Here is a 25,695-nt window from a genome sequence, read left to right as displayed (position 1 = left end):
CAGTGTTTGCCGCTCATTTACTTTGGGGGGTTGCACACTTGCAGAGTGTAACTGGCCTCTCTTTCTTGTTAGATTTGCCTGAAATTACATCACGGAGAGGTTAAAATAGCAATAAAAACCACTTCCTATTAAGTGGATATTATCTTGTCTTGCTGTGACTTGCTTTCTTACCAAATATATCATGGGATCTCATGAAGACTCATTTGTTAGATCACACTTGTGAAGATACTTTAGGTGCTTTGTTCCTCTAATTCCAAATATAACCATCCTGTGATCTTAATCAACATTTGCTTTCACATTTCCCAGCTGGAAATTAATCCCCTGACAAATTTGGCCAACACCAGTGGCAACGTGAAGGTGGCTTTCTTTGGTTATGAACTTAGTTCCTTGTTTTCTGTGCACAGATAGGGCTGTGGTAGGGGAGCACTTTGGGATTTCCTCCAAAGGTGACTCATGTTTGCCATCTAGAGCAAAAATAAGCCAGGCCATTCCAGTGTGTGTTATTTAACCTACTGAATATTGTTTCCAGTAGTCGGTGAACTTTCTCTGGTGGCCTCTATGGCTTTTCGTTTGCATTTGTTCCCCCATTTGTCCACCAAAGAGCAACACAACCTTCCATTCATGGTTTTGCTGCTCCCCTGCCCTCCAGTCTGCCTTGGTTTTGTAACTGGGAGTGGAAATTGCCCAAGGTCACCTTTGAGAAAGCAACACTGTTATTGCTGACAGTCCTCTGCCTCCTGGCTGGTTTCTGGAGATCTCGGACTCCTGCTGGCAGCAGCCCGTGGGAGTCCCGGTGGATAATGAGTGTTAATTTCCTAGATAGTGCCGCCTTATCTCCACTTCAGTGAGAGTTTCGCCTTGCAAAACCTCAGCTGAGCACGGAGCTGGTTGTGGGTGGTGAACTGATGGCAGCTGCATTTCACAGGAGCAGTGGAGCTGATGGGATGGGCCTGAGAGAAGGGGGAAACGCTCCCAGGCTGGAATCTGTGCGGTGTGGATTCCCCAGAGAGCAGAACTGCTCTGATCAGGGGCGGTCTGCTGTCCCCCAGCTAATTAATTAGCACTGTCACCTCCTCTGAGAGTGACATCTGCTGAAGCATCTAGAGACAGAGGGGGGCAAAGTTCCTCATGCCTTATCCAAAGCAAGATCTTCTTGTAGAAACTTCATCATGTGTAGCAGCATTTGCAGCTGGGCCTGGGGTGGCAGTGTCAAATGAATGTGATGAATTTCTCACAACTGGAATCTTGAAAAGATTTCTAGCTGCAATTTTTTTTTCCAAATCAAGACACTCTTTCCCATTCTTTGCTGTTCCCCAGCATTTTGTTGCTGACATCTTTGTCCACTGGCCTCTGGTCCTTTTTAAACGCTTTATGTGGAGCCAGCAGCAGTTGCTTTGCCATGTCTGTATCACTGCCACGGGTGTTTATGGAATTCCTGTTGAAATAAATGACAGGTTAAATGCAAGACAGTTGTGTCCACTTATGGATTCTGTGGGTGAAGTAAAACACTTGGATCTAAACAAAAGTGTGAGCTATGCATTTCCCAGGATGAAATTGTCCTGGTTATGGTGCTTCTTTTGCTTTGCACACCGACCCCTTCCCACCCCTAATTTATAGAGTTACTTCCTAATATTTACAGATATTTCTTCCTAAAAGGAGATTGTTATCAATGCTTTAGTGCCCCCTCAGGGTCGCAGCAACAGGGTGAGCTGACTGTGTTCATTCCTCCCAGTTTAAATTCCTTCTGTCGGAACAGGAATCATTCCTCGGACAGGGAAGCGTTTGTGGCAGGGTCCCCCCGGCCCGGCCGTGTCCGGCTGCCGTGGCTCGCGGGTGGCCCGGGGGGGGAGGAGCTCTGCGGCCCGGGCCCGGAGCTCCGCTCCGCCCGCGGCAGCTCCGCTCCTGCCGCCGCCCGGCCCTGGCAGGGCCGGCTCGCTTGTATAACGTCCTGCCGGAGAACCGGCTCCGGGACACGGCTCCGCGGCAGTGATTAATCGGGGAAACATCCAACAACCTTAAATGGCAGCAAATTTATTTTGGCAGGTGGAGACTGAGAAAGTCCCTGCTGCCACGGAGGGAGTGTTGCTCTGGAGCGCTCAGATCACATTTTGTTTGCCCTTACACTTTCTCCAGTCTCAAACTTTTACCGCTGCACTGAAATCTCCTTTTGGCACATCTTTGTGCCGTGATTCCCACCCAGGTCAGAGCATGGGGTGACATTTTTTCAGACCCTCACAGAACAGCAGAAGTGCCCTTGCTTCTTGCCCCAGAGAATGCAGCGCTCCTGCCTGTGGGGACGTGGTGACAGCCACAGCTGAGTGCTCAGGTTTGTCTTTCCAAGCCTTCTGAGCTGGCACTGCAGATAATCCCAGATGTCCTCCGGGAGACTGGGCAGGATGAGGTCATGTACCAGCCTGCCAGACTGAATATTTCAAATATTCTTGTTACAGTCTTTCTGAAGGTGAATAGGTAACTGGGTTCACCTGAGAGAGTTCTTTAGGAGTGCCCTGGATTAAGATTGGGTTTTAGATTTAGTGAGACAATAACCCACCTTTAAAAGATCCTTGATAAACCAGTGATGAGGAAGAATTGATTACTCTGAAAATTTTAATAACACTCAATATGTGAATTATTTTTTATTCAAAAGCTCCAAATTCTCAGCCTTTTTTTCTGTATATTTTGAATTGGAATTTAGTTTTGACTTGAGGAATAGTTTGCTGGAATTTTTCTTTTTTAATCTGCTTGCTGACCAACACGAGTTTTGTTGGTGTACCCATAAATTTCAGGGAAGTTTGTTTATTTTACTGAGGCTCTGTTCAGGGCAGAAAGTACATACCCAAACATAAATTTTTATGCTCTAGAAAACTTTCAGCCTCTCTTTCAGATTGCAATGGCTAGGTAGGACTAAAAATGGCTGTTTCTATCATGTTGCTATTGCTTGAGGTGTCTGTGGCCTGCACTGGCTGTGGTTATATGGTTATTAATTCTTCAGTTAATTCTCTCTTTACCAGCAGGAGTGGTGCCGGGTGTTGTTTGCCTCCAACCCTGTGCTAAAGCAAAGGTATCAGCAGGCAGGAGCTGCACCCCACTGAAAACCCGGAGCTGGTGTTTGCCTTTAAAAAACTCAGCGCAGATTTGAGACAGTCAATCTCTCTGCACACAGACGAGCTGTTAGTCTGGCAGGATGTAATTCCATTTTCCTGAGTAGTTTGATTTCCTTTTGGCCTGTCTGCGCCTCAGCTCGTCACTGCTCTTGTGCTGAATTGATGTTGACTCTAAGGTAGTTTTCTGAGTAATTCAAGCCAAGGATATTTGTGAAAAGATTGTGATTTGCTTTTATCTATAGCAAATGCAGGCTATCAAGAGAACTTATAAATGCTAAATTTCTGGGCCCATCTGTACATAATTTTCCAAGTCACATTTTATGGCTGCACATGGTGACTGCAGCTCCTGGTGCAGAGAACCAGCTGGCAGACAATATTCCTTGCTTTTTAATAGGGTCTGAAGGCACAACACAAGTCTGACACAGCCCAGAGACTGCCATGGCTTAAGAGTTCATTCAGTTTACTTAAAATCTTAAGGCAAGTCTAATTTCAGGCATGTTGATTTCCTCAGAAAGCTTTTGTTAGTTTGGCTAGTGGCCACATTATGTAAGATATAATTATTTGGCCTTAAATAGTAATTTCAGCAAGGAACAGTGTAAAGCTGGCTGTGGGCTGTGTTGTGGCTGCACCATTCCAAGTGACACAGGTGAGGTGTGGCCAGAAAGACTCTGGCTCCTTGGTGCCTGTACCCTGTTCCCCTCCAGGTGCCTGTGACTGTCCTCAGTGCAAACAGGGAAATCAGAAAACAACCAGGAAAACCTTCTCTTTCCATGTTTTCTGAAGGGTTTGTGACTGCAGCTGGTAACTCCCATGCAACTCTTCTTCTCATCATGCTCCAAGAGATGCCACAGCCAGGGCTGACTCCAGAGCAGCCCCTGGGGAGTGCCTTGGGTGGCTTTGCCCCCCTTTTTGTCTGGATCTCACCGGTGCTGTGTCCAAAGAATCAAGCACTCTGGCTCTGCTGGCACAGTAGCCGCAGCTGAGGTGTTTTAAAATCTGTTTTCCTGATATTGAAAAGAATTGTTAGGAACCTCCTTAAATTCCTTTTAACCAGCTACTTCATTTTCCTTTTTTTTTTTTTCCTTTGCCCTAGATGGAGTCAGTCAAGGCACTCTGGAATAATGTGTGTGGAATCGACAGGCCATGTTCTGTCACACACAGCTTTCCTTTGAGATGACCTTTAAGCCTTGTATTAGTTGCATTTCCATTTAGGGAATCTTTGAGCTATTGGATATTATTGTGGGGGGAAGGCTGAGATAGAATCAGAATTTTCAGTGTTTGTTTTCTGATAGTAAATTGCTTTCTTGCGTGTCATCCAGGAGATCACACAACCAGTACTCCAAAGTGGGCTGCTGTCAGAGGTGGCAGCAGCAGCTCTTGGGCTGAGCAGCTGTGAGGGGCAGAGCAGGGACATCCTGAGCACAGTGACAGGGGACACAGGAGTGGTGCCCTGCGCAGGCTCTGGAGGAGGCAGGTCCCTCTTGGGTCATTCTGTCCCTCTCCCTCAAACGTGGAATTCTGGACCAGCAGAGCTTGGCAGGAGCTTGATTTTATCAGGAGCTTTGGCCTGTGCTTGTCAGTGCAACTCGGAGTTTCACTTTAGAGTCTAATCCTGTTTTGGAAACTCACTTCCTTTTCCTCCTCTTGTGCCATTTTATGATTTGGATGCACTGTTCTCATGATGTTTCACTACTGTGTTGAGCATAAACTGTGGTTTCCTCTGACTTCTCCAGCGTTCACAGTGTACAGGGATAGTCCTGGGGCTCAGTGCTGCCTCCCTGCAGCTCCTCTCAGACAGCCCCTCCTGCTCCTGCACCTTCCTCCCTGGCTCTCCTGGCAGGAGTTATCCTGGGGGATGCTGTGGCACAAAGATCCCTCTGTCCTAACAGCCAGTCCTGCATTCCAGTTCAATACCTGTGTAAATGTTTGAAGCTTTGACAAAGCAGGGAATGTTACCAGCAGTGCAGGAATGAACTCACTTTCAAGTCTTTTTCCTGTCTAAAGCTTTCATGACTGGGATGTGGCATCAGCTCTCACCTTGGGGAAGATCTAAATACTTGTCATGTATTTACTATTGATTTATCAGGTACTGAAGGGATGAACCAAGCCAGTGACTGCTGACAGACCACCTTGGCCAAAGTGGCTGAGGGTTAATTTTCAAAATCACATGCATTTACTGAAGGTACCAGCTTGACACTTGTTTTGCAGTGGCGGAAGGTGCAGGTCTTTCTGCTGTAGGGTTTTGTGGTCACAAGTGACTGAACCTGGTTTACAGCTATTTTTATTGTCTTCATTTCTTTCATATCTATACAGGATGCTTGTGCTCTAACGTCCTATTTATGCTGTGATTCTGTGAGTGCCAGCTGTGAGGGAGGCACTGCTGTAATTGCAGCTCTGCCTGGGAGTGCCAGCACCTTGTGTCCTGCTGCCATGTCAGACCTCTCTGTTTGGAACAGGCCCTCGTTTGGATGCCTCTCTGAATGATCTGTCAATAGCTGAAATAATACCTTGATCCCAGAGCAGTGGTGCTGCCAGAAATGCCTCTTGCTGGCCCGGCCGACCCTGTGTCACTGATAAATAAACTGTCCTGGTGCTCCCAAACTGCCCTTCCCGTGCCTTCAGAGGGCTGCTGGTTCCCTCTGCTGGGCTGGGTACAAACCGTGGCTTCATGGTGGGAGCACCAGACAGCTGCCCAAATTCTGCCAGACTGTGCCTAAAATCATGGCCTAGCTGGACTTCTCTCTTCATTGCTGTCAGCTGTGGGGTGAAGACAGTTGTCTCTAACCATTTTCCCTCTTTCTTTCTTTTTTTTTTCCCCCCCTTTTCCTTCTAATTAAGCTTGGGTACAATGTGAGGGAGAGGCAGGAACATGAGGGGGCCACGAACCAATTCAGGGTTCAAGAAGCAGCAATAAAAGCGCTATTATGAATGAGCAATGGCTTGTAAAGGGCTCCAATCTGCTAATGTAGGTTACTGGGTTGATACCATTGCTTTAATAACGGTTCTTTAGTCTGGGTAGATGTTTTGACAGTCCTTTCAGCTTGACTGTGAGGTATTGGTCCCTTGTGAATTTTGGATTATTTCTTGAGGTCACTTTTCCAGTTGCAGAAGGTGTAATAACGCTGAGCTGCAGAGCACACTGCTGTTCTGATCAAATTGGGACGATCACAGCCTCAGTAATTGCAGTGGTGTTGATGTAATTATCACCCAACAAGCTGTAATTTGAAAATGGGCCCCACTGCTTAGCCAATGTGGTGCTGTAGTTTGGAAGCTTTTAAAATCCTGATCCCTTTGTTTTGTTATGCACTGCTTATATCTGACCAGGCTGTGATGAAAACCTCCCACGTGCCCTTTGCCTGTAATTACACATTTCCAAACAATCGATGCCGTGGGGGAAGTGCAGCAGGAGGCTGTGTTTAAATAAGCAGTCCTGCACTCGGTGCAGTTCCTGCACGTGCCCTATGCTGTGTCTCAGCAGCTGCTCAGTGTTTTATGAAGTGCTGTCCCAGCACTGGGGGGTTTCCCCACGGAGGCTGCTGGGAACAGAAGGAAGCACTGTCTGATACCTTTGGAGACACAAATATTGCACAGCCAGGGCAGTGTCACCTTGCTGCTCATACCAGAGCATCTAGGTACCTGTTCTCCCAGGTCTCTTTGGAAACAGGGTTCAAACATGTGATCAGGAAGGACTTTAGGAGCAAAAGAATCCAAACTCACCCAGCTGAACCAGGGGTATGAGTCCTGTCCTCGTTTGGAAGTGGTGATCAGTATGTGAGGAGGCAATAACTGATCAAAAGGATCCCAGATTTCTGCGGGTTCCCCCTGGTTCATGGATGTGATGGTTTATGTTGTGTGTCGTTATGCTGTTTGAAAATGAAATGGTGCTTTACACTCTCAATAACACCTGGGTGTCAGCATCCTCTTCTTTCCTGACTTACTGAGGAAGATGAGGAGCTTAAAACAAGATAGTCCAGCAGCAGTAAGTTAATGTTTAGATGTAGTAATTTCTGGTTTATTTCCTGTACGTTTAATCCTCAGCTGCCCTGGAGAGGGTGATCTGGTTGCAGATTAACCAGAGCACTGATAAAGGTACACATGAGCTCCATTCAGAGGCAGCTGGGTCCTGGCAGGGCGCAGCAGCCCAGGGGTGGAGAACGTGCCCATGCTGCTTCCTGCTGGGGAGCTGCTTCCTCAGCCTGTGGAGCTCCAGCTTGTGAGGCTGTAGAGCTGAGGGGGCTCTGTGCAGGGGGTTTGGCCTTTGGCCACCATATTCGCTGAGTGGGAACCCTGGGGAAGAAGGGGCAGGGATCTGTCAGGAGGTGATCCCCACTTCTGCAGTGTGGGCACTGTACAGAGGTTACTGGTGTTAAAATCTCTTCAGCCAGTCAGTGGAAACCTGGCCAGTGCAGTTGATAAATCAGCCCCAAAACTTCAGCTGCCTGAATGCAGGTATCCTAGGGAAGGGCTGTGGCTGGTGAGCCAGGGGAAGGCAAATGGTTTGACATTGGTTTGGTAACAGTGGTTTGGAAAACCAGCTTTGGCCTGCAGGGCTGCTCATGGAAGAGATGTAACCCGGCCTACACAGGTACCCTGTGGGAGCAGAGTGTTGGTGCTGGAGAGTTCTGGGACTGTGAACAGAGCTCTCCAACAGATCCCTGTCCAGGACTGCTGCAGGTGCTGGGCAGTGGCTGCTGAAACCTCTGCTGGGCAGTGCTGCTGAGGACACTGGGCTTGTGGGGGCAACAGGAACCTCCTGCAGCGCTCGGGAAGCTGAGGCAGCTTTTGTACAAACAAGGTTCACAACATCAGCGGTGCCCGGCGGGGGAGGTGGTGCCCCTGCCGAAGATGCTGGATCCCAGTGGATGCAACCCAATTATGCAGAACGCTGAGCCATTCATTTCCAGCTGAGTAATGGGCTGTGAATGGCAGGGTCACGGATCAGCGCAGAGGGTGATGAGAGGACACCGCAGGAGCTCTGTGACACCAGGCACCAGCTCAGGGAGCTGCATGAGGTGCCTGGATGCTGTAGGAGGAGTCAAAAAAGTGGAGGAAATGATGGCATGACTTCATAAGATACATACAGGTTTTGTAATAATAACTATAAACAGGTTTGTGTCTCTGTATTTAATACAGGATGAATGGGAAGAAATGGAGGTGGTTAATAGGGTGTACAGTTACGAGTGGTTTGTGGAGGACAGCAAATCAAGTCTGAATTAATAAACTAAAAGTGGAAGCAAACTCCCAAACCTGAGCTAATGGAATTGCATGTCTGTTATTTCCTCTCCCCCAGCCTTCCTTTTCTCCCTACTTCTGCTCCCTCCCTATTTCGCCACCAAAACAAGGGAAGGAGAAAGAATTTAAGGCCTAACACTAGTGAAGCAGCACTGGGTGGGAGAGGGGAAATGGTGAGCTCTCCTTGCTGGCTGGGTTCTTCATGTGGACAGGCTGACCCAGGGTCCTGGGGCTTCCACTCAGTGCTTGCAGAGGCCATGCAGGGTTCCTTCATCCTTGGCTAGTGAGGATCTGTTGTTCTCTTCTCCAGAACCGGATGAGCCACAGCCCAGATGAGATATTTCCAGAGTCCTCTTCAAGTGGTGTTAAACTGTTTTGGATCCCTGGTCTGTCTTGCTTGAGGTTACATCAACAGATCTGGACTAAGGGAAGGATTTTTCTTGTCTCAGGTTACTGGACAGTTTTGGAGGGTTTTTGCATGGCCCATTTCCTGGAACTGCTGGCATTTCCACTGCTGAACTGTGATTATTTTAGGACTGAGACAGACTTTTCACTCCTCAAGCAAATGCCTTCAAAAGACAACTCGTGCTTGCGTGAGAGGGAAGGAGGAGGGACAATTAGCTGTGTTTTACCTCCTCTGACCTGGGACTTTGAAAGAAGAGTAGATAAGGTGATAGTAACTGTCCTTATCAGCATAATGGCCTGTGCAGCTTATCAAAGCTGCTGATTTTCTATATGTAGGAGCATTTCCTTAACTGTCAGTGCCACTCTGTACCCAGCTAAAGGCCAAAGAATGGTGTTTAAGATGAGTGTAGATATGAAGTGTCAAATTCCTTTGTTCTCCTGCTCAAAGGATAGAGATGTGAACAGGAAATAACTGAGCTTTATTTCTTTTCCTGTAACTCTCTCTTGAATATATTTAGGAGGAAAAGAGTCATTCCATAAATACATTCCACTCTCCTTTTGACAAAACCAGGATTTGTAGTAATTTTATTGGCACTGCATGAAAGTGCCGTGACTGAAACACTTGAACCCTGTCCATCAGGCCATGCCATTGGATCCACAGCTATGGATGCATTTTCTGACTGGACGGTCTAAGTGACCATTTTATTCCTCAGATTCAATCAGAAGACTGTGGTCAATATTTTTTAGGAGGAGCCTTGTGTAAATGTAAACCTTTAAAGTTAATTTTGCATACCTATATCAAAAATAAAGAATCATGGAATCACAGGGTGGTTTGGACCTTAAAGCCCACCCAGTGCCAGCCCTGCCATGCACAGGCACCCCTTCCACTGTCCCAGGCTGCTCCAAGCCTGTCCAGCCTGGCCTTGGGCACTGCCAGGGATCCAGAGGCAGCCCCAGCTGCTCTGGGCACCCTGTGCCAGGGCCTGCCCACCCTCAGAAGGAGGAATTCCCTCTTGATATCCCATCTAACCCTGCCCTTCTTTACCTTATAGCCATGGCTACATTAAATAAAAAGAACATGAAAATGCTATAGTCCTTGACGACTGGGATGTGTGAGAGAGCCATGTATTAGTGACTGTTGCATTACATTTTATACAATATCTAAAATGTAGGTAATAAGAGTTGTGTGTATTGTGGGTTCAAATTCTTGCATTCAAAGCAGAATTTCTTAAGTTTACCAAAGGCTGTTTTGGGGTCAGGGTGGCAGCTTTGCTGCTCGTGGATAATCATGGATTAGCTGATATCATAATATGTGTGCTGATATATAATGATTGGCAGTTGTATTCCACTGTGGATTGCCACCTAAATGTATGGATTGTCAGTGCTTTCCCACTGACACAGCAAAATATGCTGAGAAACCTGGAGCACTCTGTTGTTTCCAGAGGTCCTTGGAAAACTGGCGGTAGAGCCATGCCCCTCATTTGCTCTTGCCTGCTGGAGGCTGACCACTGGGTGTGTGAGGAGCTGATAGTGACATTCCTGTGTTTATCCTTATTGGTAATTAAAGAAGATCTTGATTATTCCAACCACACAAGTGTGGGTGAGATAGCCATTCATCTTTTGTGCAGCAGGATGAGTGTGAGAAGGGTAACACTAACCACTTAACTTTAAAAAAAAACAGAGAAAATAATGCAGAAAATATATTTTCCATCTATAATAGATTATTTTCTTTGTTTGTAAAAGGTGTAAAGAAATTAACAGTTTGTGACTGCCAGACTTGTTGATACCAAGTGTTTTTTTGTGTTTCATGGTGTTCTGTGAGGGCTCAGCAGCTGATTGCTCAGGGGAGGGAAGGAGAGAGGGAGGTAGCTGTGTTTCGAGGAGGATGTGTCAGCTCTGAACTGTTACTTCAAAAAAATCAAAATCTAAATAAAGTGGATAGCAAAATTAACTGGAAGACCTGTGCTGCTCTTCCTGGAGGTCACAGTTCTGTTCAGCTGTCACCTGAAGCTGCCCGTGTGTGTCAGAGCTGTTTGAGAGCCCCTGAGCTGGCCGGCTGCTCCGGGCTGTGTGAACAGGGCTGCGATTGCCCTGCACAGGAGCAGCAGCTTCACTCCGTGCTGCTCTCGCTGTGTGACTGGGTCTGCCAAAGCGGAGGGTCACTTCACCACCACCCCAAGCTAAATCAGTGCTTTCACTAAATAATTAGTGGCCGAAAACATCTTTATTAAACTTTTTTATAAACTGTGGCACTGATCTGAATTTGGAGATTGTCATTAACTAATGCTTATTACCTGGCCATTGATATATTACAGAAGTAGAAGGCTGCCTGAATCCTTGGGCTGATTTGTCCTTCAAAAGATCCTGTTTTAAATAATTTCACAGGGCTCTGAATTCCACTGGCTAGGATTAAAAATTTGATGCTGTGGTCAAAGCCAGCTTGGCTTGTGACAGATAAAATGAAGATGGTTTATCTGCATGTTAATTCTGATTTGTGTGGTATTTGTGCTGTCTCACATTATTATTACTTGAATAGTCTTTCAGCTTCTGAGTAGGAGCTGTCTTTGCCAGAAGAATTATGTCAAATGTAAGGGAAGTAAATGAACCCAATCTTTCCGGTGATAATTTAAACCGATAAACCAAGCAGCATGTAAATCAAATAATCTGTTTTACTAATCAAACCTTTTAAGTCCTTTTCCATCTTGCTAATGTTCCCCTGGGTTATCTGTGTACAGTTGCCATTTAGGAATTCACTCCTTTTGCAGTGGATGATGAATGCATAAATAGCAGTTCTGCTGCTCAGCTGCTTTTCCATTCAAAGGATGTAAAGTGAGGTCCTTCAAGCCACTGTACAAATTCATTTACTTATCTTGCCAGTTCTGCCCTGCACTTCCATACCCACAAGGGTGTTTGAACCATTCCCTGTTTTGTTCCTTCTCCTTTTCCCTTTGTGAAGTTGACTTTCAATGAGAGGGAGAAAGAACCTAATACTGAATCTGCCAGTTCAGTCACACCCATGAACTTAAGTGAACCCACTGCTCTTGGTTGTAGGTAAAGACCCCTTTGTTTCCCAACCAAGCTTTCTGTGGAATATTAGTTGCTCTTTAATTGGAAGAACAAACCTTGTGTATTTACTGGGCCTTTTCACACTGGCATATCTGGTCCCTTAAAGAGCCGGAGGTTTTGTCTTTCAGGACACCTCCTGCTCCATTCTTGGTGATGGCAGAGACTGGAAGATGGAGAAGAGGGGTTCTGGTGCAGTTATGTTAAGATCTCCATTAGGGACATGAAGCTTTTCCAGTACAAAACAGCAAACATTTGAAAGAAAACCCCAGGAACAAACCTGAGCCAAATCTATAACCAAACTGGGAAGCTTTTCCTGATAGCCATGCTTTCAAGGGAGCACGAGGAAAAGTCCTTTCAGCCTGAGCAGTTCATGGACATATTGTTGAAACGTATTTGCTTTGTGATTTGAGAGCTTAATTTTCCCCTCCACTGCTTGTGGTTCTTTGTCCACATGCTCTGGATGAGGCCGTTGGTGTCTGAAAGGAGTTGGTGGCAACCTGGGGGTGGCCGAGGTCACAGCTGTCCCTCATTGTCCCCGCAGCAGACGTGGCAGAAGGCAATCTTTGACCAAGGGGCAGGATGGGCAGCTGGAGGTGGAATGTCCTCATCTGCTGCTCAGAGACTCAGTGGTTTGTCTGGCAGAGCCCTTGGCTGGCACTGGAGGGGCTGGGCCAGCCTGTGGCCAGACCACGGAGCTGAGTCACCAGCACGTGCTGAGAAAGCCTGGGTGCCTGGAGAAGCCCAGTGTCACAGCCTGGTGTCCTGGCCCAGTGTCATTCTCAGCCCAGTGTCACTCTCAGCCCAGTGTCACAGCCTGGTGTCACAGCCGGGTGACACACAGGCATGTGTAAGGACTGTCACTATATGATTTGGGGTACCATGGTGCAGATCACTGCAACAACTCCAAAGGAAGCCCTAATGATGCAGAAACACGAGTCATTTGCATGTTTTGCATTTTTACTTTTGCCTGGTTTGCGTGACCTGTATTTGTATAAATAAGGCACCTAATTTTATTTTATGTGTAACGTTACCAGAGCACAGAGCCATTCTTTTGGAGTGCTGGCAGATGGGGCTCTGTATCTTAATGCTGCAAAATAATTCTTGGGTTTTCTGAGCCCTGTCCCAAACAATGCTGCATTCAGGGGCTCCAGTAGCATCCACAGATCAGCAGTGGCCACGAGCTTAACAAATCAGAATATTCCTTCCCAGCAGAACAATGGAGCAGCTGAACATCAGCAGCTCTCAGCCAGCTGACTGCTAAAGGAGTCTCCAGGCATTTCCAGTAAAAACCTGTGGAATTCTGGGATTGTACCTTGGCACTTGGGCTTGTGGAGTGAGAGGAGGTGTAGTTATCACAATTGAACAACACTCCACAGGCTCAAGGGGACAACTGGAGGAAAGGGGGCTGAATCTGTCCAGGGCTTCATGCAGGGCCCTCCCCACCACCCAAATCCATTCCCCCTTCTCCTGCCCACCATGGTGTGTCCCTCCCTTTCTCCACAGCTTGGTCCTTCCCACACCTGAATGCCTGTCAGGGTTTCCCTCCATCCCCTCTAAACCAGATAGTTTAAAAGCAAACAGTCCTTCCCCAGTTCAGCCAGAGTGTGGACAGAGTTGGGAAAGTGTCACACTAGGTGTGTGTTAGAACATGGCTTAAAAAATAAGGTTGCAAATCATCAGTGCAGTGGCTGATGCAGTTTCAGGTGATGTTATTTGTGAGTGGTAGTTGTTCCCTGAGTTACTGGAGAGTTGAGAGCAAGGAACAGGGGCTCAGTCATGGGCTTTGTTTTTCTGCATGTTTCTGGATCTTTCTGCTGGGTTGAAGGATTTTATAGCCCTCCACAAAGTTATTTAGAAGCATCAGCTTGCCTGGACACCACAGGGACAAAGCCACAGCTGCAGAATTCACGCCCCACTGAACCAAGGTGAGGAAATGAGGCTAGATCTTCCTCATGGTGCAAATCTATCCATCCACAGGCAATGCCCTGGTGTTTGCCTTTTGGGCAGGTGTTTTTGCAGTTTTGTCCCCTGAAATGCCTGAAGGTAGCAAATCCTTTAACACAAGGGTGTACAATCCAATGTGCAAAGCTGAATTCCCAAAACTGAAGGCTGGGATTATCATGATGTGGCAGTTTACAGTTAATATGGACACAGGGTTTGGAAAGAGGAGGTAAATGAAGGTGAAATGTCCTTTTTAAGTACCTGAGTGCTGTAACATCAGAGTGGAAGGAACATAATGGATCATGAAGTCAGTGCAGGAAGCCAAGTCTTCTAAATACATACATAAAACAAACTCAGCCATATCCAGCAGGGCTCCTTGGTCCTTGCAGCTGCCACTGAACTGCTCTGCAGCTTTCCCTCTCCAGCCTGTGTTGGCCAGGGTCCTCCATTCCCATTTCCCCTTGTATGGGTCTGTGTGGTGTTGTGTTTAATATTTTCTTCTGGCTGCCTGGCAGGATGATTCTCATCTCCCCAGGTATTTATAGGTGATCACTTCCACCTTTTCCTCCTCCTCTGTAGTTCTGTGAGTGTCATGCATTTAAATGAGTTCCTCTGCATGACAGGCTCAGTGCTGCAGCTGGCTCGGTGTGGTGGGAGCAGAGAGGATAACCTACCTGGCTGCTGAGCTTGCTTTTGCTTTTTACTGTCCCTTTAGAGGTTATGTGCTTTTATTTGGCAGATTAAAGGTTAGAGATTGTGGGCAGATGGCAGCCTCTTGTTTGCTGCTATGCCAAGCCTGTTCTGCTGTTTCCTGGTTAGATCTGGGATAATGCTCCCTCAGGACAGCACTCAGGGCACCGTCCTGCCCACAGCACAGTGTGGTTACTGCACTCAGATTCTACCATGTCCAGGCTGATTTTCACATGGAAACTGGGAGTGTTTTACTGCCCCACACGCAGGGAGCAAACTACTTCCCTCTACCTGTGCTGGCAGCGACTTCCTCCTGTGCCTGTTGGAATAAACCACAAAGCATTGTGTGGAGCTTTTCAAAGAACTTCCCTTTAACTCCTTATCTGGCTCAAGTCTGCTTGTGCCTCTGCTTGTGCCTTGTGCTGTGCTCCAGAGCTGGAGAAGGAGTGTGCAGGACTCCCCTGCTGCAGGGAGAGCTCGGCCGGTCTGACGCAAATAGAAATGAGAGTTCAGTGACTCCTGTGTTTAGTGGTTTGGCATTTTTTCAGTGCAAGGTTTGCGCTTTACATTTAAGGAGAGGGATTTTAATATTATTCCCATTCCTACATCTCCCAGTTTTAGACTTTATTAAGTGTTCATTAGAGCTGGCTTAGCATCCCTCTCCCATGTTCCTTCCCCTGACCTTACCCAGTGGGTTTGCAGAGCTGGTGGATGACTCAAGGGTCAGCTGGGTTGGAGCTGAATCAGTCCCATCAAATTACAGACAATTCCCTTAAACCTTGGTTTGTTGAGGAAGATGTGGCAGTGGTCACTCATAGTTGGCTAATTTTATTTTAAAAAAGTGACATAATTACAAAGAACTCTTTTAACCTAATTTCCAAGCAGGCTGGAGGCTGCAGATGAATGGAGTATTCCTCACCCTGCCCTGTCTGCTCCCTCCATACAGGAAAGGAGTGGTGCAGAACGTGCTCCAAATGGCATTTCCTATTTTGTTCAACTGGCAGCATCTGAACACCGAGTCCATGCAGGCCAGCTGCAGGCAAAAATCTCACCTGCACCCGACATGAATTTTATTGCAGTTTTCCTGGCCCTCAGGGTGGATCAGAACCTTGTAGACATGCGTATTTTGAATATTGTAGACATGCATATTCATGACCAGGACAGACTTGGATTGTTTTCCTGGTGCAGGGAGGTTGTACTGACTGGACAGTTTTTTGGTCTATTTTTCCAAGAGCAGCAGGAATATTTTAGCCATAGTTTTGCCAACGCAAATCCTGTTTATCTGAGTGCTCTTGTGGGAGGCTGATTGTCTGTGAGGCAGTTTATGAAGAATTTACTGAAAGGCTTGAAGTCCTGCTTGACAGCTGAGTTTGTTTTGAGATTTACATAAAATAAAGTCTTTAAGCAGCACTGCACTCTCAGTAGAGACCTGGTATCGCAGAGAAAAGGCCCAAGTGCCTGAGGCACAGAGTGAACTTTGCTTTAGGAAAGTCACTCACTTCCCAAAGCATGGGGACGATGGGGTTGCTGCTTTGGGTGACTGCAGGCTACTAATTCTTGCACTTACAAATGTGGTAAATATGGCACTTACTGGTAAATATGGTTTCATTGCCAGAAGTCTGCTTAAATTCCCTTCCTGCTGAACACATCCTAAAGGCCCATCCTTGGCTGTCCACAAAGATCTCATAATGAGCACAAGTTTTAATTAAATGTCTCTGCGTGGGTTTGCAAAGAGAATGGACTCAAAGCCTGCAGTCATGGACTTTTAATGTATATATTTAATGGAAAAAAATAACTGAGGCTTGTTACCTCATTTGGGAGAGTAACCCAAGCCAGTAGGATGTTTACAACAGGAAAAGGAATTGTCCCTGCTGTATGTACTGGAGGTGTGCAGCTCCTGGATCATTCTTCCCATGCACAGAGGAGGAAGAAAAAGCTGTGTGCCCATACCTAGTATTTCACTTTGTACTTTGGAGTTCACAAATAAGCTGGAAACAGAGAATAGTTTGAAACCACCAGTTTTGATTCTCTTAATCTTCAGTGGGACTAGGTTTGCTGCTGACTAGCGCAGCTGAGGGAGCTGTAGCACTCCGGATTCTGTCCTGAATTATTTGCTTTTCCTTAACATTTCCTTTCCCTGAAGGCAGAGCTGCACAGCCAGACTGAAAGCCCCTCTCAGTGGGTGTCTGTGCTGTGACCGACTGAGCAGGGTCTGTCCTGGGGAACAGTGGAACCTCAGGAAGGGCTGAGCCCAAGGAGCTTCAGGGAGCACCTGCTGAGGGGTAAAGCTTTGGTGTGCCTGAAAGCAGAATGTGCTGCCAGTCTGTGAGCAGTGCTGAGAACAGAGCAGTTCAGGACCAGAGAAGGGCTTTTCCAGTAGAAAATGATCCAGAATACCAATGCCTGCACTTCAGCTCTCCTAAATTCACAAACCTGTGACCTGCTGTGTTTCTCCAGCAGATGCTCTGTCCCTGGGTTGTTGGACAGATGGGCACAGAGTGGCAAAGTGCGTTAGTGAGGAGCCGTTTGCTGGGTGTTCAGGGCTGGCAGCACTCCCCCAAGGGCTCTTTGGCTTCTGGAGCAGACGAGTTACATGTCAATGATTAATTAGGAATTCCCTGTCTGATGTGAGTGCTCCAGCTCGGTGAGGCGTCTTTGTGCAACGGTCCAGTCCTGCAGATGTTGTTTGGGAGTGTGGGTTCCAAGTCTTGCCAACTAACTTTTCTTTATTTGTACTGAGTGCATTTGAAGTTGCATCATTTCCTCGGTAAGAACAGTTTTATTTTTGACTGGAGTGTTTGTCAGGTGGAGGAAATCCTAAATGTGAGTGCTCTCTGGTGGTGGAGATTTCTGCTTCAGTGTTCCCATTTCTGCAGTGTATTTTCCAGGAGCAACTGCATGTGAATATGCCTTGTCTGGACTTAAAGATCCTTTTTTTTCAACTCCTTTCCCTAAAAATAAAAACTACAAAACAAAATAAACATGTATTTCTTGCCTTGGTGGATTTCTATCCTAGAGAAGAATTTCTCTCCCTTAAAATGATTTATATTCTGTGACTCACTGGTTTTTATTTTCTCATTATCAATTGATGTTTTAATGAGGTAATAAAAACTTGTCATGAAAGAGCTGATGTTCCTCCTCAAAATAACCCACAAAGATTAAATACTGTGAATTGTTTTTTGGCTGCTCAGCTGCTGGAGAGAGGGGACAGAGGGGAGACTCGCTGGGGCTGCAGCTCCTCCCCAGGGGACAGCTCTGATCTCTGCTCCCTGTGACAGGGACAGGAGCCAGGGAATGGCTGGAGCTGTCAGGGGAGTTGGGATGGAGATCAAGGAAAGGTTCCTCCCCCAGAGGTGCTGGCACTGCCCAGGGGATGGTCCCAGCTCTGAGACTGCCAGAGCTCCAGGAGGGTTTGGGCAGCGCTGCCAGGGATGCCCAGGGTGGGATTGTTGGGGTGTCTGGGCAGGGCCAGGGGTGGGGCTGGGTGATCCCTGGGGATACCTTCCCACTCAGGATATTCCATGATTCCATGACATTGATACAGAAATGATTCAAATGGAACTATTGCAAGGAAATGTTTTGTTGTAGCACAAGCTGATGTGACTTCCATGAGATACAAAACAAGGTTTGACCCGGGTGTGTCATGCCAGGAGTGGATCCTGGGGTTCCTTTTATTAAGGACCTTTTTTTAATCAAGGAACTGCACTGTTGTTGCTTTGAGTAACAAAACCCCAGTTCTACATGTCACACCTCAGCACTAAAATGCCTGTGCTGGCTGTGAAAAGCACCAAATGGATTCATGGTCTTGTTTTGTCACCTTGCCCTGTAGAGGAATCGTAGGTTTAACACAGCTCAAGCTCCCCCTTTGCACTGCCCTCGTGGGTTGTTTTCTTAAGCTTTTCTGAGCTCTCCACGGGCAGGGCAAAGCTGCTCTCCCAGCGGAGCCCTGCAGCCGGGAAAGAGGCCCTGCTGTTCTTGGCCTGCTGCTGTGCTGAGCCGTGCTCGGGGATGAAAAGGGGCTTTATCAGCAGCGAGGGGTGAGGAGCTGGAGCTCCTGGAGGGAACATCTGAGCACAGCTCTGCAGTTTGAACTCTGGTGCTAGGAAAGAAAGAGAAATTAACTGAGATGTAAATGGGGGCGTCACTTGCTCATAAACTCTGTATCCCCAAAGCCAGTCTGGAGAGGTGCCTGTTTGTCAAGCCTGGAGACAGATCCTTCTTCCCCCTCATCTCCATCTGCCTTTTGCCACAGAGCTGAAGACACCACTCATCAGAGCCCAGTGAAACCTTTTAGAACTTGGCTTGGAGGCCAGTGTGGGATGTGCTGTCTGAGCTGAGCTGGGGGGAAGTGGCAGGCAGGATGTGAGGGTGTGAGCCTGCTGCCTGTGCCAGCACCCCAGCTGGAACCCCTCCGGAGCTGGGCTCTGCAGGGACAGGCTGCAGGGACAGGCCTGCAGCTTCTGCTTAGGGGCAGAGGGTGCTGGCACTGCCCAGGCTCCCCAGGGAATGGGCACAGCCCCGAGGCTGCCAGAGCTCCAGGAGCCTCTGGACAGCACTGCCAGGGATGCCCAGGGTGGGACTGCTGGGATGTCTGGGCAGGCCAGGGGTGGGACTGGATGATCCTTGGGGGACTCTTCCCACTCAGGACTTTCCCTGATTCTATGATTCACTCAGGGATGCTGAACTGTCACGGGAGGAAATTTAAACTGGGCTCTGGCAATGCAAGTTTACATAATTCATTACTTAAGGAAGAGGTCAGAGTATTGGGTGCTGTGATGGTGGCTTGGCATGACACTGCAGCAGGAAAGGCCTTTATTTCTTTATTTCTCCTCAGCTAAAACAGCCCCCCTCACACCCTCTGTATGGCCATAAACCCTCCAGCTGCTCATGGGGCTTAAAACCTCATCTACAATCTGCTGGATCTTTATTTTCAGCATCAGCAGTGCCTTGAGCAGCAGTTCTGTGCTGCTGCTTGGGAGAGCAGGCTCGGTGTTCTCCATTGGGTAATTCAGCTTTTTTGGGTGTCCTCTCCAGGAGGTGGAATGATTCTGCTCATTGTGATGTCCTTGTGGTTTCCATTACCTGTTGATGTCCCAGTGTGACTTGATCTCCTCCATACCAGCAGTGTTGTGTGGGTTTGGTTTTTCAGGCTCTCCTCTATGTATGCAGAGTCCCTCATGGGCTCCCAGCCTAGTATCCAATCCCTTTGCACTTCTACCTGTTCAGGTTCTTCCAAAAAAATAAAATTTGGGGTATTGGTATTGCAAATTATATTGACTTTATATTTTCTAAAACATTACTGGTACCTTTCAAACAGCATATATATCAAAAATGTAAAATATCTTTGCATTTTAAGCCCATTATTATTTTGGGAAATGTGTACCAGGACACCTGCAGTTAAAAGTGATGTAGGAACAAGAGGATGTTTTGCAATTCTCGTGTCTCCCCAGTGCAGTATTCCAGGAGGAAGCCGGAGTGGGAGGCACCAACACTTCAGAAAGTGGAATGCTGGTTGCTGGATATTTCTTGAGTTTTATTACACCTGCTAAAAATTGGCGCTGCCAAGTTGCTGCAGAAAATTCTCAAATGAACAATAGAAAATGTCAGGGCTGTCACCACGTGGGGGTGGTAATAAATTCAATAAAGTAGCGCTGGAATTTGTGCCGGAGTCCGTCAGGATTCGAGGCTGCCGGGCGCTGTGGAGGTGTTCTGGTGCCATCTAATGTCAGATTTAAATACAGCTGCACACAGGGACTGGCTGCAAATCCAGGGCTTGTGTGTTGATCCCTCAACCTGCTGCCCTTTCTCCTCCTGAGAAACAAGTGCTGTGTAAATTCTTCAGCTGTTAATTTGGAATTATTCTAAGTTCTCCTCATAGTTAGCTTTAATAAAATGAGTGGTTTTTTGGAAACATTTTCTAACTTAAACATTTTTTTTTACATAGCATCGAGTTATTTTGTCTTGTTTGCAGAAGGAATCAAAGAGGCAGGTAGGGATAGGAATGGTGTAGTTTAGGGCTGTTTGCACGCATTGTTAGAAATGTTTCCTCTCTGGTGTAGCAGCAGTGATGATACCGAGGTGTCTTCCAGTGAAGTAGACTCATTGCTAGAGCTGAGAGGCTGCAATTCCTCCTGGGCTTCTGCCTTTGTTTACTTTCAAGTCTGATTAGACCTTTCAGAGAGGGCTTCAGATCTTCTGCTGCTCTGGGCTGAGCTGGGCCATGGACAGCTACAGAATGTGACAAAAGAACTTGCCTGTGCATCCCCTTTATGAAGCAGATTAAATTTGCTCCTCACACTCATGTTCACTTATAGTCAGTTGTAGAAACTGTAAATTCCACATCATGGATCTGGAAGTGGAGGCAGAAATGTCCTTTGTAGGTGGTGGAAGTCCAAGGCAGCCCTGGGCTGCTGTCCCTGTACCCTCGGGTCTCTGCTGCTGTGCCGTCCCTGCCCGGGGAGTGCCCAGAGCCGGGCTTTTGCTGTCGTGTTTGAACGGGTGATGGATGGAGGAGTTCACCCGATGGTCCTGAACCTCTGCCTTTTGTCTCCTCTGGGCAGCTTCGAGAAGGGCCGGATTTACACCTTTATCGGGGAGGTGGTTGTTTCCATGAACCCTTACAAGAACCTGAACATCTACGGGCGGGACACGATCGAGCAGTACAAGGGCAGGGAGCTCTACGAGAGGCCTCCCCACCTCTTTGCCATCGCTGATGCTGCTTACAAAGCCATGAAGAGACGATCCAAAGACACCTGCATTGTCATCTCAGGTAGGCTGGGAGGGCTCTGCATGGTGATGAGCATCTGATCTGTGTGAAATTCCAGGCGGAAGGAGAATAATGGTTTGGCTAATGACAGCGTTTTATAAAAGAAACTTCATTAAGCTTAAAGCTGCTCATTTGCATTTGAATCCGTGTGTGAAGATCGGCACAATTATTTCTTATCTCATTCAGAGCTGGTGCCAGCCAGGAGCTGGATCTGTGCCTGCAGAGGGGTAATGTGAGCAGGAGCCCTGTGTCGGCTCCGGAGAGTGACCTGGGATCAGCAGAGCTGGGATCAGCGGAGCTGGGATCAGCGGAGCTGGGATCAGCAGAGCTCGGATCAGCAGAACTGGGCTTGTCTCTCCTCAGGAGCTGCTGATTTTTGTCGCTGCCCTGACTGACCACTGTTTGTTCCCTGCTCCAATGGAAAGGCCGTGGCTCCAGGGCTGGTACCAGAGTGATCCCTGGCTGGATCCTGGCACTTCGTTTCCTTGATGTCCCCGTGCTCAGGCAGCTCTGAAAGGAGAGAGCCCCGGGCTGGGGTGCTGAACAGTGGCCCCTTGTGCTGCTGCAGGCCAGGCTTTCTCCTCTAACAATATTCCTTTGATCCTCTGTGTGCCAGCCCTTTTCCCGACCTGTGGAATCTCACAGCACAATTGCTCAAAGTCAGCCCAGCAGCAGCAGCAGCAGCCAGGCAGGGTTATGGCTGTGTTTAGAAAACGTCCCAAGTGCACACAAAGATTGCTTTAAAAAGAAAAAACCAAACCGCCCAGGCACTGTTGGGGTAGAATTGAGCTCTTCTGTCCAATGATTTGTTTGGTGGTTTTTTGGTTTTTTTTTTGTTTTTTTTTTCCATCTGTTTGGTCACCGTGGTGTTTCTGCCCCCAGGTGAAAGCGGGGCTGGGAAAACTGAGGCCAGTAAATACATAATGCAGTACATAGCAGCCATCACCAACCCCGGGCAGAGGGCTGAGGTGGAGAGGTAAGGCCTGGGCTGGAAAAGAAGGGAAATTCTCCTGCTTGTAGATCTCTTTCTGTGGGCTGTGTAGCACCACGTTATCAGATGGTCTCTTGTACATGCTGATTTATACTTCATTTTTTCAGGTACTGCTTTTACTCTGGGAATTTTGCAGTATTAATTGCTGAAATCACATTGAAAAGTTTATTTTGAAAGTTCAAACTTTCAAAATCAAAACAGCATCTAGAAATACCATCCAGCCAATATCAACCATCTAATGGCAGGACCCAATGATCCTAGAAGTCTTTGCCAATCTAAATTATTCTAAATCGCTTTTCCTGGGGCAAATTGCCTGAAATTTGGGTGGGCTAGAACACCACGTGGAGTGCAAGAAGTGTATTCTGTGACCTTCCAGGCTCACATGATTCTGAATTGCAAAATGTCCCTCTGTCCTGGAGTAAAAGCTTTGGAGCAAAGAATGTAGCTTTCTGCAGAAACAGACTTAAACCTACCCCGAATGAACTTTTGAAAATGACTTGAAAAATAGTTCAGAAAATTGGTTTTGGAATTCAAATGTGTATAGAAGCGGAATTTCTGGTGCTGGTTTCAGGGTGGGGGTCTGGTCTTTGAACCAAGGAGCATTTGCTTCCTCTGAGGAGCGTTGCTGACAGCTCCCAGCTGATTTCCCGTGGGATTGCTGATGTCATCCACACCTGCCCAAATCTGCCATCAAAGAGCATCACTGCTGTCATTGAATTCCTCTGGAGAAATGGCTGTGAAAAAAAATCCCGTGGTGTGAGTGTTGAAGTCTCACCCTTTTCCATCCCTCCATCCCTGCTGCAGAGTGAAGAACATCCTGCTGAAATCCAACTGTGTGCTGGAGGCTTTTGGCAACGCCAAAACAAACCGCAACGACAATTCCAGCCGGTTTGGAAAGTACATGGACATCAATTTTGATTTCAAGGGAGACCCCATAGGTGGGCACATCAATAATTACCTGCTAGAAAAGGTAAGGCACTCTCCCTTCCAGGGTTGCAGCCTTTGCTGAAAAGACTTTTGCAATCTGGGCTTTGTCAGTAGAAAGTTTTCCATTCAGGCGTGTACAGCAGGTGAGGAATGAGGGCACGGAAAATAAATCCTAAAAATAAAGTTTTCCTCAGGAGTCAGGAAAGCCAGTGCAGTGCTGGCAGTGTCCTGTTCCTGGAGCACCATGACTTCCTGAGCTCAGCAACAGCGGGGCTGTTACCCAGAGGATTTGGGGGGGGGTGGTGTGAAGTTTAATCTCAGTTTTTATTTTGGATACAACTTACCCTGTGCACAGCTCATGCTTTGTAATTCTTGCACTGAACTCTCCCTGGAGAAGGAGATTTCCAGGGCTGTAGGGAGCAAGTGTGCTTGAGAAGTGTTACTTTGGAGTAACGCCACAGCCTTGGGTGAGCTGTTGATAGTGTTGTTGTTATATATTCAAAGTGATCCTGAGCATAATTATTTTTCTCATGTCATTAAGTGGTGTCTGGAAACACTGGAATATGCAAAACTGGAGAGCTCAGGCGTGAGCCATTAACAGTTCTTCCTGTGTGAGACACGTCTGGCTTTGATTATGTGTTTGACCACATCTGCCAACACCCTTTTTTGTTTGTGTTTCTTTTTTACTTCTCCCCTTATTTCCCTGAAGTCTATTTTCAGAATAAACACTTTATTTTAAAAAACAAAACAACAAACCCAAACATTTAACTTGGGTTACTTTGATGTAAAAAGAGGGCTGGGACTACAGCTGCAGTGACTTAAATCCTGATGATTTATTTATCCTGATTGTTTATTTCATATCCTTGACTTCTCCCAAGTTAAATTTGTTTTTGTTTGAAAGCAGTGGAGGCTCTGGCCCAAATACAAGCAGTAACAGACAGTGGCTTTGCAGCAGGAGCACATCAAATCATGGAATATCCTGGGTTAGAAGGGACCTGCCAGGATCATCCAGTCCCACCCCAGACCCTGCCCAGACACCCCAAAATTCCACCCTGGGCATCCCTGGCAGTGCTGTCCAAAGGCTCCTGGAGCTCTGGCAGCCTCGGGGCTGGGCCCATTCCCTGGGGAGCCTGGGCAGTGCCAGCACCCTCTGGGGAAGAACTTTTCCCTGAGAACCAACCTAAGCCCCCCCAACACAGCCCTGTTCCCCATCACTCTTCGTAGTTCAGGCTTGTAGCATGAAATAAGGACACACTGCTGGTTGATTGAATGTCTGCTGCATTTAATCCTTTTTTGTGCTGTTTTACTCTGGTCTGGAATGAGGATTCTGGAATGGAGCTACAGTTCCCTGAAACAAGGCCCTTGTGTCAGAGCAGAGCACTCCCTTGTACAGCTGGGTGCTGTGGGCAGCCTGTCCTGGGGGTGTAGGAGTGGTGACCACCAGGTCCTGAGCATTTATCTGTAGTCACAGAGTCCTGGTTTTCATTTCCAGTGATTAAATAATTCTAAAACTAAAATGATGGTTTTTATTTGACTCTTCCATGAAAACAGCCCTGTGGTTCCCGCATGGGATTCCTGGGTGGAAGTAGGACATTGCAGCTGTTACACAAGCTGGTGCTTTTGACTGCAGACCTCAAGCTCCAGGGTCACACGTGTGTGATGGTGTTCCCAAGGGCCTGAGTGTGAGATGGGATGGATTTGGGGTGTCCTGGTGATGTGGGTGGCTGAGGGGACACTAACACCCAGCTCTGTGCTTTGTCCCCCAGTCCCGTGTGATCGTGCAGCAGCCCGGGGAACGAAGCTTCCACTCCTTCTACCAGGTTTGTGTTCCTTGGCTGGAGCAGTGGCTTGTCCCCAGCTTCCCAGACACTTGGGCAGAGCACTCAGGGCTTTCACCCTCTCATGTTTTGCAGAGGGTTCCCTTCTGCAGCATCTTGGGTGATCCTGGGTTCTTCAGTTCTTTGCAGGGGCCTGGGCTGGGAGGGAGTCTGGGAAGATGGATTGTTTTCTATCCTCCAGTCCCATATTAACACATTTCTAAACTTAAAAGGAAGCTGACTAAACAAATATGGTAGGACATTGGACTTTGACTCACTGTTTTATGTGTAGTAAGCCTAATCCCTCTATTTTCTCTTGAAACCTTTAGTCCATATGGAAGTAATTTGGTTTTTTGGATGTTCTTTAATGTCTTCCACATTGTGTGTTGGTTCCCTGTGTGTCCTTTGGGGGATATGGTCAGCCTATTAGCATAACCTTGATTCTGCACTGAGGGAAGGGGAGGTTTGTTTATTTTTTTCCACTTTTTCAGTACTCCACGATGGCATATTAGCACTTTCCTCATGGATGTGTTATTTCCAGGAGGAAAGTCTCTGTGTGGGCAATGTGCTTGCCAGGGCACAGCTGTGGCATGGCACAGCTGTGAACAGGTCTGGGAGGAGTTGAGGCTGTTTTTTATACAGTTGTGACTCTAAAGGACAGTGATTTGTGGTGGCAGAGCCCTGCACCAGTGCAGGCCCTGTATCTTGCACATTGTGCTCCAGATATTGCAGTAGTAATTAACATTTTCATTATTT

General features: G+C 47.3%; 1 protein-coding gene across 5 annotated transcripts in view; it reads left to right on the top strand.

The window, feature by feature from the left end:
- The window catches only part of MYO1D (myosin ID), a 155,700-nt gene that overhangs the window by 14,526 nt on the left and 115,479 nt on the right, over positions 1–25,695 (top strand). For all 5 annotated transcript variants that reach the window (XM_064400167.1, XM_064400171.1, XM_064400168.1 and 2 more), the window contains exons 2-5: positions 20,999–21,207; positions 22,087–22,180; positions 23,000–23,165; positions 24,889–24,942. In XM_064400167.1, coding sequence (XP_064256237.1) covers positions 20,999–21,207; positions 22,087–22,180; positions 23,000–23,165; positions 24,889–24,942 — 523 coding nt within the window. The remainder of the gene's footprint in view (positions 1–20,998; positions 21,208–22,086; positions 22,181–22,999; positions 23,166–24,888; positions 24,943–25,695) is intronic.

The sequence above is a fragment of the Passer domesticus genome, chromosome 27, assembly GCF_036417665.1.
Source record: "Passer domesticus isolate bPasDom1 chromosome 27, bPasDom1.hap1, whole genome shotgun sequence".
NCBI classification, from domain to species: domain Eukaryota; kingdom Metazoa; phylum Chordata; class Aves; order Passeriformes; family Passeridae; genus Passer; species Passer domesticus.
The sequence above is the reverse complement of the archived record's forward strand: the minus strand, read 5'-3'. Positions and strand labels throughout refer to the sequence as shown.